We start from the raw sequence: 11,569 nt of genomic DNA on the forward strand, positions 1-11,569 counted from the left end.
TTATGGCGATAGAGAGGACTGGTGCGAACTTTTTAAAAATTCGACAGACACGTGTAGTGAAGATGGATTTGTGAAAGAGTCGTGCTGCAAGCTCTGTGCGCCTCCCACAACTACTCGTAAGTGTCATTTGGTTTATGCGGTAAAGCAGTTGGTCACAGGTTAGTTTTGCTAAATGATCTATTGCCGCCACTAGTTCACTTGATTTGGTGTGACCAGACACCAAACCAGACACCGTATCAGTTATATTTCTACTATTTCTCTTAATGTTTTCAAAGCTCAGTTACAAATCTTTTCAATTTATTCTCCCATCCAACACTGAGATGTAACTTGTCAAGAAAATATTCCAGCAAAATAACGAAGTAGAGCATCACATTCGTTCCTTTATTACAAAACTGCTTTTGCAACTGCTGCAAATCAGTTCGCATATCCTTTTGTTTGTAAGCAACCTGCAGTTCTGTCATGGATTTAGTATTGCATTTAGTTTTGCACAAGCGCTTTGTATTCAGCTATAAGCCTAATACTGTGTATCATTGCAGCAATGCCAAGCACGAGTCCATGTTACGACACTATCAACTGCAGTTCGCCTGTGAGGTTCTGCTATGAGGAACCTTACAAGAATTTATGCTGCTCAACTTGTATGGCAGCGTACGATCGTAATGCCCTTTTCGGCTGCGAATACGGTGACAGGGAGCCTTATTGTCCATCTGTGGACAGAGAACAGTGCATTGACTTTGTATGTGTGATTACACTACATACATGTGTGTGATTATACCAAATATTTGTGTGATTACACTGCATATACCAGGGATGTGTGGTTACACTACATATATTGTAAAACCTCTATTTGAACGCCACCTTTATTTGAACGCCACCTCTAATAGAATGCCACTATAGAAGAAGGGTTGAAAAATATAGCACCATAGCTTTCAAATAGAGATTTTACGATATGTGTGTGATTACACTACATATTTAATTTGGTATAGCCTTAACTTTGTATCTTAATGTTACCCAGCTTGTAAGGAAATCTTTTTTCCACAAAAAATGTTCGTAACTAAAACATAATAGTGCTCACTTTTTTTCAACTCTAAACCAACTACAAAATACTATTTTTTTAAATATTTTGTTTACAACTGTTAGGAAGCAGTACAGCAAGGCTGTTGCAAGACCTGTCCCGAGTTGACAGCAACCTCCCCCACTAATCCACCTACAGGTACTTCAACTACCACCAGCACTTCCACAACTACCACTACTACCACTCCACCAACCACTCCAACTCCTGAGTGTGAGGATTCTGACGCCGCTCTCTGTTCTGCCATTTCAACTGATGACTGCTACAATGAAAATACCAAAGAGAGATGCTGTGGAACATGCATGACATTTGAGATGGTTAGTATCTATAGAGTTATCTGTAGTCACTATTAATAGAGTTATTTGTCGATCTTCAAATTATGAATCACTTGTACACCGATAGTCTATTGTTCCTATAAAATACAGAGAATAACTGCCTGCAAGCTGAATGTTGATTGATTGATGCAGAGGTTGGAGGGCTTGCCAAATGTCATGGATGTTATGAGTTCGAACCCTGTCAGATGCAATATTTTCCCAATTGCCTCGACAGCTCTTATCAATGCCTGATTCAGTCAGGCATTTTGTGTGCATGGCTAGTAAGGCGCTGCACCTTTACAGCTCAGAACAATGTTTTTGTGGAGTCCATGCAAGATTTAGTTGTGTTAACCTGCGATGTCATAGCTGTCGCGGGTCACATCAATCGCACACCTGCATAAGCTTGCATAGCAGGGCACCGCTTCTCCCATTACATTGGTCTGAACCAGGCATAAGTTAAAGATTAGATTAGATTGACCTCTTGAAGGATGGCTTGTGATTTTAAAAGCTGGAAGAACACAGCAGGTCTTTTTCATACACTATGCTTGCACGACAAGGTTAATCCACAGGTTTATGCCATCCGAAAGATGGAAACAGCAAAAATCGACGAGTCAAGCAAGACTTTTTACATGCAAACTTTTACCAAATGCTTGTGAAAGATGGACACCGATTTTCCTGATGCAGGAAAATGCCATGCAAGCCATTCCATTTTAAACATTTTCCACATTTCAGTTAATCTTATTTCAATTTGAGTAGCATAGAAATCTGTATCCTTTTTAACAAAGCCCCCACGTTAATCCGCAACATGCAAATGTCCATTATAACATCTATTGCGTGGTAATACAACGTGCGCACAACTCCAAATCTGCATCATTCACGCAATGGAAACATGGTGTTTATTGAAGTTTGTCTCAAATTTAAGCAGCTGATAAAACCAGTTAATTAAATTTCACTCTCCTTACTGGCCATTCTATTGTAGTTATAAATATCACCATAGTCTGAAGACTCATAAAATAGAGAAGATATTCGCAATAGTTTGTAATGACGCTTTTCTCTTTGGTAGAGTGATGCCACGTGTCTGTACGGAGACAAGAACTTAGAGTTCTGCTCACAGAATGCTGACTGTTCTCTGAGCGTTATAAGAAGTTTATGTTGTGGCACCTGCTCAGATTATCAGATACCAGACGATGTTAATGGTATGTCGAGATGGTATAATTTTCTAAGGATGAGTATTTCTAAGAAGTTGGTTTAACATATAAATTACGTATAAAATACAGATACATTAAAAAATTGCTCAGTTCAGCGTTTCCTAAAGTGCAAACAAGTAAAGATTCATTTAGTTAATTGTTGAGATATGAAAGAAGTACAAAAATAAAGTGTTACTCAACTTAATAACCTTGGGGCTTGTAATTTTAGCCGTGTATCAACTGAAAATAAATGTGACCTCACTGAGATGTACAGTCGGACTGAATGATCGAGATGGACAAGAGTACGCTATCTTCAAGTTTGACATAGAGCAAGCGGTCAATGACATTCTGCTCGATATCCCTGGTGCACAGTTGTCTGAGCTCACAGACATTACGTATGTCTTGCTGCAATCTTCATTATGTTTGTTTGTCTACCAATTTGGATGCAATAAGCATAGTACGTTAGATGTGAGAAAAAATAGCACATGAGTAATTCTAAACATTTGTTTATCATTCAGAATGATGTAAATGGTTTTTTTGCCAAATATGTTGAGCATCTCCTGAAGTTGAACTTGTATGAGTTGTGTTCACTTTTAAGCATAGTAAAGGGCTTTCTTTGGTTTGTTGGTATACACAGTTGGCGGCGAGAAATCTTACCAGTTCCTCTTTCGGCACAGCAGCTACATCTAGCATGTGCAATGCAGAATGTATATTATCATTATATTCTAATATTATAAATACGCTTAATATGTTTCAATGTTATGAGAATTAAATAACACACTCCATTGTCTGTGTTTCGCCCCATTATATCCCAAACTCTGTTATATAATTTATATTTACAAAATTTTATATATTTTGTGATATAATTTATTCACTACTAAGACATTCTATGATTTCAGTTGTGGTTCTGTACTCGCTATTTTGGAAATCAGAAGCTCTGGTTTCTACGACCTCGTAGAAATGAACACAATTATAATGATGGCACTTTCTGTTGGAACTTTGAGAGGAATTGAAACAAGTTACAGCGTGTCAGTGACTGGCTCTTCTTTGCGTGCTCTCTCGTGTGAGTAGTACGATTGTACAGTAGTTTCACTTTGTAATAGTAGTAGTAATAGTAATAGTTGTAGTAGTATTAGTAGTAGGTGTATTAGCAGTAGTTATAGTAGTAGTATTAGCAGTAGTAGTAGCAGTAGTAGTAGTAATAGTAGTAGTAATAGTAATAATAGCAGTAGTTGTAATATTAGCAGTAGTAGTAGTAATAGTAATAGTTGTAGTAGTATTAGTAGTAAGTTTACTAGCAGTAGTAATAATAGCTGTAGTAGTAATAGTAACAGCAGTAGTAGTAGTAGTAGTAATAGCAGTAGTAGTAGTAATAGCAGTAGCTCTGTTGATAATAGAAAAACTGTGTGGAAAATCACTAACCATGTTGTAAAAAGAAGCCAGATGAAGTTCCTTAAAGAGTTCATCGGAACTCTATAGAATATTAAGGATTCACTTAATCGTCAGATAAATGTTAAAGTGCTATTTCTTATATTTCATTAGTTTTTATAAACAAAATATATTTGTTATTATTTAATCTAGATTGAAAAATTATATAAAGTTTGTGGTTTATATTTGCTTATTAAAACATCAACTTATACATGTAGAAACTTATGTTCACAAAATGGTTCCATTTGAGGAACTTACAAGAAATTCTACAAGTTCTACCAAGTCAGTGAAATAGATCAATAAAAACTACAGGTTTTGAAAAATTCCAACAATGACATAATAGTATACCCCCACTCGGTTGTTAAGGGCCTCAACAATGATATCAAAATATACTTTTACTAGGTTTTAGAAGGCTTCAACGGTGATATCACAATATACTCCTACTAGGTTGTAGAAGGCTTCAACAATGACATCACAATATACTCCCACTAGGTTGTAGAAGATTTCAACGGTGATATCACAATATACTAACACTAGGTTGTAGAAGGCTTCAACAATGACATCACAATATACTAACACTAGGTTGTAGAAGGCTTCAACAATGATATCACAATATACTCCCACTAGGTTGTAGAAGGCTTCAGCAATGACATCACAGTATACTATAAGGTTTTTGCACAGAGATTGTTATATGAAATAATTGTTCATTATATTGGTGGCAGCAGTGGGATAGTGCTATCGAAATACATGATGTAATCGGTAGTAAGTAATACTATTGCTCTATTATACTTTATGGATTATATTCCTTCTTTTAGTTGAAGCCCCCAGGTGTGTCAGTGACTCATTCTCTCTCAACTGCTTAACTGACTTTGTGTTGACTGAGCCAAGCAAGTGCTACGAGGAGCAAGTGCTATCGCAATGCTGCCTTTCTTGTTCCAGCCTATTTTATGCCAGACTCGCTGCTGCTGCTGCTGACATGGGTTCCTGTCCCTATGGGAATCAGTGAGTATCAATTTTCAAATATGACTTTTTAGCCATAACCACATCGTAACCGAACCAAAGTTTTTGAAGCTGCAGCCAGAGTTATATATAGTTTGACCTAACAGTTCAGAACATAACACAGAAAAGTCCCTATTTCTTAAAATTTTGTTATTTTATATTTTATTGTTACACTTTTACACATTCCAAATCTTGATTACATTCATCATTGGTGAGAAAATAACGTGAATATTGGACTCGCTAATAATATGTTGACCAATCAAATGAGTGCTTTGACTACACTTACTCAAACTAAACTGAGCTTGACTGAAGCCAATAATTGCAAGCTTTTTATACTTTGATTATGTCTGCCTGCTGGAACCAAAGCTTTTGTCAATAAAGGTTTTGTGTTGTCGGTTTGCAACATCAGCCATTGGCTATCAGCCATTGTTACATTTTTTTAATTTACTTTTAAAATTGGCTCAAAACTGAGGGTCTCAAGCTCATAAACAGTGGAATTGTTACAAACTTAAAATTTTACACTTGGGCTACAAATATGTACATATATTTACTATATAAGTGTACTCCAAGTGTTACCTCGAAGGGAAGCTAATGAATGTATTTTGAGATCACCCAGTGAGTGGTATATATAGGCTTTGTCTCTACCCTTGCAGTTTTTACTGTTTAGGTCATACATGTGCTTTAATCCTCTCAAATTGAAACGACTCCCTTTGTTTTTAAAGCATTGATTATGAATGCGGTTATAGTTTACTATATGGAGTGCGGCAGTTAGTTTAGAATGTACAGTGAAGCAATTAGTTTAGAATATACAGTAATGCGCTTAGTTTGAGATATACAGTAAGGCAGTTAGTTTAAGATATGCAGCGAGGCAATTAGTTTAGAATATACAGTAAGGCATTTAGTTTAAGATATACAGTGAGGTATTTAATTAAGAATATTCAGTAAGTCAACTAATCTAGGATATACATATACAGTGAGGCAATTAGTTTAGGATATACAGTAAGGCATTTAGTTTAAGATGTACAGTGAGGTATTTAGTTAAGAATATTCAGTGATTCAATTACTCTAGAATATACATGTACAGTGAGGCAATTAGTTTAGGATATACAGCAAGGCACTTTATTGAGGATATGCAGTGAGGCTCTTAGCTTAGGATATACCGTGAGGCAATGAATTTAGGATATACAGTGAGGTACGTAGTTTAGAATATACAGTGGGGCAATTAGTTTGAGATATACAGTTAAGCGCAATCATATTATAGAGATGTGGAATGCTTCACTTCACCTCTGATTGACTGCTCCAATGAAGATGCTAGAGCAAGGTGCTGTGATAGATGCGCTGGTGTATCTACAACGCCTCTACCAACCACAAGTAAGACTAGGACTCGGCATTTTCTAACTGGGCGTGTTTAGTTTGCCCTCTTGTATGCCGCATATAATTAAACCTTGTTACTAAAGACCATTTGACTAAAGCATACCGTAAGTCCTCATGCTCAAGCCGCATGGCTTGTGCTAAAAACAGATGACTCACGAAAGAAAAAATAATCCTCCAACGAGCCGCCTGCGGTATCTAGCCGCCCTTACCAACAAGCCGCCCTTACCAACAAGCCGCCCTTACCAACAAGCCGCCCTTACCAACAAGCCGCCCTGGCCAACGAGCCGCCCTTACCAACAAGCCGCCCTTACCAACAAGCCGCATATGCCCACAGGCCGCGGCTAATGACTGAGGTTTTGACGTCCTTGACCCCTTCAGGAGTGAGAGTGTTGAGACGAGTTTCGCTATACCCCCGTCCTTTTGAATAAGAAAACAGGCTACATCAGTACATGTGAAAAAACTTTTCTTTTACTTCCAAGTTCGAATTAAAATTCCTAAACCCTTGCATCAAGAACTTACTTGCCATGTCTCAGCTAGATTTTCATTGTGCTGTTAGAGGTCTTCACGTTAATGGAAAGATGCCGGTCAAGAATGAAAAGGTGTTAATAACCTATGACTGCGGTGAGTTAAACATGAGCGATAAATTCCTCTTTAGTCTAAACTCTAAAGTATTCCATAAACATGACCTTAAAAATAAACGAGTAGGTCGCCAATACTCTGTACATAAAAGTGTATCATGACTGCGATTCTATGGTTATAGCGCGGAACTGAGCAGAGACCGCATTTATCGAGAAGCCGCCCTAAGCCCCACGTAAGTTTTAAAAACTTGGCTTTAGCCATGGCCTATGACCTTGAACCGGAAGCCGCGCCCAACGACAAGCCGCGCGGGTTGAGCATAAGGACTTACGGTACATTTTAAGTTTTAAAAATTACCTGAAAACTTGATTAAAAAACTTGATTAAACATTAAAAAAAACTTGATTTGTCCTCTCATTGTCTCCCATAACTGTGCTTCAAGATGCCTTATAAAAAAGAGTATGGTGGTTGCTAGCACAACTGTTCCTCGACCTAGTTCTGAATTTGAATTCATTGTAACACCATGAATTATAACTTTTCAGCTATTTCATAGCAATAATTATATGAAGAACTATTTGACATATACATGTATACTTGATATTTAGCTAAGATATAGATGATGTATAGCATGTGTTTTTGAATCTCCTACTTGTTTGGGTGTACAACAGGGTACACACTTGAAGCGTTCGAATTCCAATTATATAATTTTCACATTTTTAAAAAAATGCTGTAGTTGTTGCCTTGATTGGAATACACAATGGTTTACAATACTCGAGTTAGGTCGGTTTTGTTGACATAATTTGATGAGCGTCTTCGAAAACCATAGCCTGAGATCTCTAACTTACTTACACCAACTTACAGAAACAAAGCAATACATAATAACCAATTGCAGGAGATTGTAAAACGTGGCTAAGCATATGGGTTAACTACGGAAACCTAATTCTTGCTTTACAACAAATTTCTTTGGAGTATAATATGTTTTATTAAGTTCATTTGGGCGTCTCCCACAGAGTCAGTCGGATATCGCTGAAAGTGGAAGGCAGAAGACAACTCTAAGTCAATTTATATGTGTAGGATAGAGCTGTTCGATGTCTACCTGAACTATGCATTCAATTTCAGAGTTGTTTTCTCCTGAAAACTGAATGAAACCGAATCTTCAATTGTTACTTCGGTTTACTCATATTGGCATTATGAACCGCATCGAACCGAGATATGTATATTTATTAATAAATAGTAAACTAATAATTAATATTTGCAAAAAAACGTTTAAGTAATGGTGAAAATTTTAATGATAATAATATTAATTAACCAATACAATTTGAAAAATTTTATCCTCTTTAAAATTTAATGAATCAACATCAAATTGATTACGTAATTTAACAACAATTGAATAAATAAATAAAAAAAAATTACAATATACTCCGGACAAATACAATCAATGAAGATTAATACCATAATAAGATATTACAAATATAAGTCTCTTAACTACAAAACATCACATGAGTTTATTTGGCAAGAGTCAAAACTATTGCCGCAATTTGGATGAAAAAAAACTCTAAACTCATTTACTGACCGATCGATGCTCTCACGAAAATTTGCTTAGGAAACTGCTGCATGGGCATGCGCAAACACTGAATCGAATCATGATGTAAAATTCGGTTCATACGCAGTTGTCTTCTCCTTCTTCGTTATCCAGCACTAGTGTAGGATTAAGCAAATGCATATCACATATACGAGTCTACAGTAGGTATTTTCTCGATGTTATGTCGCCTGTACATCTGTAAGATATGTTTACGGAACCCTAAAGCATTCATAGTTGAGAGACTGATGTTTCCTGATCTACTGACTGAGATCGCAGTACAATGATTCTATTCGCTATAACCTATCGCATTATTTCCTGTAGCTACTACAGAGCCAACTACAACTAGCACCACCCCGGAGCCCTGTATAGACGATGAAACCGATTTGTGCTTGCAGGCTGTGCAAAACTCTCTCACATTCTGTTATACTGAGAAAGAAAAATGTTGCGCTACGTGTGAAAGCCGCAAGATTGGCTACCTTCCTGATGAGTGTGCATGGGGTAACCAGGTATGTCTAATGCTATACTAGAGGTTTGTAGAAGAAAGCTTTATAATAAAATGTAAATATTCGTTGAGTCAAGTTTGGAGCAGTGTGTCTGAACGATAGCATATTAAATAGAAACAGTCAATTTACTAGTAAACTACAGTCAAACATGGATAACTCGCCCACGGATAGCTCGAACACATGGTTAACTCGAACGGTTTCTTTTGTCCATTCCAACGTAAGGATAAATTGTTTTAGATAACTCGACCTCAACTCTGTTAACTCGAACAGTTTTTGCCCAACGGCTACCGAGACGGTAGTTATCGCTTTAGAAAATCACTTTATTCAAAGCCATAGAGGTAAACCTCAACTTTTCGTAATTCATAGGCGGCGTTATTACCACCATCGGCAAAATATTTTTGTCAACGACTTTTCTGAAGGTTTGGTGAAATTTGATTTTTACCAAACATCCACTTAGGAATCGCTCTTCGGAAGCAAGGAAAAGTGAGGTAACCTTTGCATAAACTTGAAGAGAAATCGGCAAAATTGATCTTGGTTAAAACGCTCAAAAGAAAAAGATGTCTTTTCCTCTGAGCATTTCAACAACGATCAAATTTTGCCAATTTTAATCTAAAAAATGTCCTGGCAATAACTTAGAAAATAATAGAAAAAATCTATACTTTTTGATAAAAAATTTTAAACTTTACATTAGAAGCATTTAATTTGAAACAAGCCATTTATGCTTTTGATTTATATTATAGTTTGTATATGTACATGTATCTACTAATAAATAAATGAATACATGGACTTGTGACAGTGCTCTGATAACTTGAACGCTCTGATAACTCGAACACTCTCGCTCAGTCCCATGAAGTTCAAGTTATCCGTGTTTAACTGTATATGTTGCTAACTTTTACACTGGTGCTCATCATGCTAGTAAGTACAGTTGATGATGTAATCATTGCTCATCTTATTAGTGAAAATGCTTCCCTGTCAACCACTGCGTTTTCATGACACGACTGGGTTCGGAGTTGCTTCCACTTTGAATCATAGAAATTGTTAAATCCAAACGTATCTGAAGCCATTTTGCTTCGCTAAATTAATGTGAAGGTATTCGCTGTGTGAGTGGATCAACATCATAGAAATGCTCACTGCTGATGGATTCGAATCGATTATTCTCTGCTAAGCTTTCTCCAACGGAGGTAAAAAAGATTCAGCACACAACCACGCGGGCCTCTGCTACAAAAAAGTTCTAGTGCTAATCACTACTGTTTCTACTTGACTATTTGCCATTACATTCACAGTCACATGACAATGATGGGTTGCAGGTATGAGGATGACGAAATAATTTATTTTGAGTGCAACTAGTTGACTAGTTGAAAAGTGACTGTGACTCGAAAGCGAGTTTGCTTTACTAAATTTTGTTTTGAAGGATACATCGCAAATCTTGGAACGATCTATAGTGCAACACCAAATTGCTGAAACAGTAGGGTACGAATTCATCAACGGCGAGCATCTCCGAACCCATTCAAGACATGAAAATGAAGTAAATGACTTGGAGGTCACAAGAGGTGTCCTTTTTGTGCCCTCGGAATTTTTGAGACAAGTGTTCTAGCTCTATGGCCTCTAGTAAAATTTCAAACAATTTTTTATCAACAGTTGACTACCGGGTGGGCTAAATATTTTTTTACTGTACTTCAGGCTATGTAAAATAATTGTAAACTTGCTGCATTTGATTTGTGACAGAAGTCAGTTCAGCAAAAATAGAAACTAGTTGACTTTAAAAAAGCAAATTTAAAGAAGATTTTAAAGTTGTTCAGACACAAGTGGCATATGGTGTAAGTCGACACAAGGGGCATCTGGTGTAAGTCGACACAAGTGGCATATGGTGTAAGTCGACACAAGTGGCATATGGTGTAAGTCGACGACGGCCTGTATTGTTAATGAGTGCAGTATTGTATTGTAACACTTGTAAATATTGGTAAACATGAACTTATCCACAAAATTTAAGTAGATTTTATCAGAAAGTATCAGTATTTTTCTAAAATTTCCGATAAGTTGTGGTGTTTTGAGGTGAGCTGACTACCAGGATTTTTTAAGAATAATCTCGACAAAACTGCATCACAATTAAAATGGTCAAAATAAAAATTCGTGTCAAACTAGCGTCACTAGTATCATGGCTGCCTGTCTCTATTGTTGTTGATAATCAGACATTGTGTTCAGGTTGCAGCGTTATGCTTCTCTATTCTGTCAGTCTCTTTGTGGCATCATAGCACTTTCGCTTGCGTCTGACCATTTTAATAGTGATCAAGTTTTGCCGATTTTAACCTTGAAACATCGAACATCAAAAACAATTGTAAATGATAGAAAAACACTTTCTGGTACATTCTGATAAAATCTACTAAAATTCTGTGTAAGCTCCTCTTTAATGGGCAGTTTGTGAGTAAATGAGTATGATGAGTAATGAGCAAAAGCTTATATTATCAGCTAACTTAGATGTAAATGTAACTGCAACAAGAGCTTTGCTTATTCAGGCTGAGCTCTGCTCTGATTATGACA

At 36.7% G+C, this 11,569-nt stretch overlaps 1 protein-coding gene across 1 annotated transcript; it reads left to right on the forward strand.

Moving 5' to 3' along the window:
• The first annotated feature begins 1,358 nt into the window (after positions 1 to 1,358).
• On the forward strand, positions 1,359 to 10,625 carry LOC137397264 (uncharacterized). The gene is made up of 8 exons (XM_068083551.1): positions 1,359 to 1,386; positions 2,447 to 2,579; positions 2,800 to 2,965; positions 3,470 to 3,633; positions 4,814 to 5,000; positions 6,259 to 6,368; positions 8,850 to 9,034; positions 10,443 to 10,625. Exons 1-8 carry the CDS (start codon positions 1,372 to 1,374, stop codon positions 10,623 to 10,625), a joined length of 1,143 nt encoding a protein of 380 aa, XP_067939652.1. The 5' UTR covers positions 1,359 to 1,371.
• Positions 10,626 to 11,569: the final 944 nt, after the last annotated feature.

Source organism: Watersipora subatra, chromosome 5 (genome assembly GCF_963576615.1).
Source record: "Watersipora subatra chromosome 5, tzWatSuba1.1, whole genome shotgun sequence".
NCBI classification, from domain to species: domain Eukaryota; kingdom Metazoa; phylum Bryozoa; class Gymnolaemata; order Cheilostomatida; family Watersiporidae; genus Watersipora; species Watersipora subatra.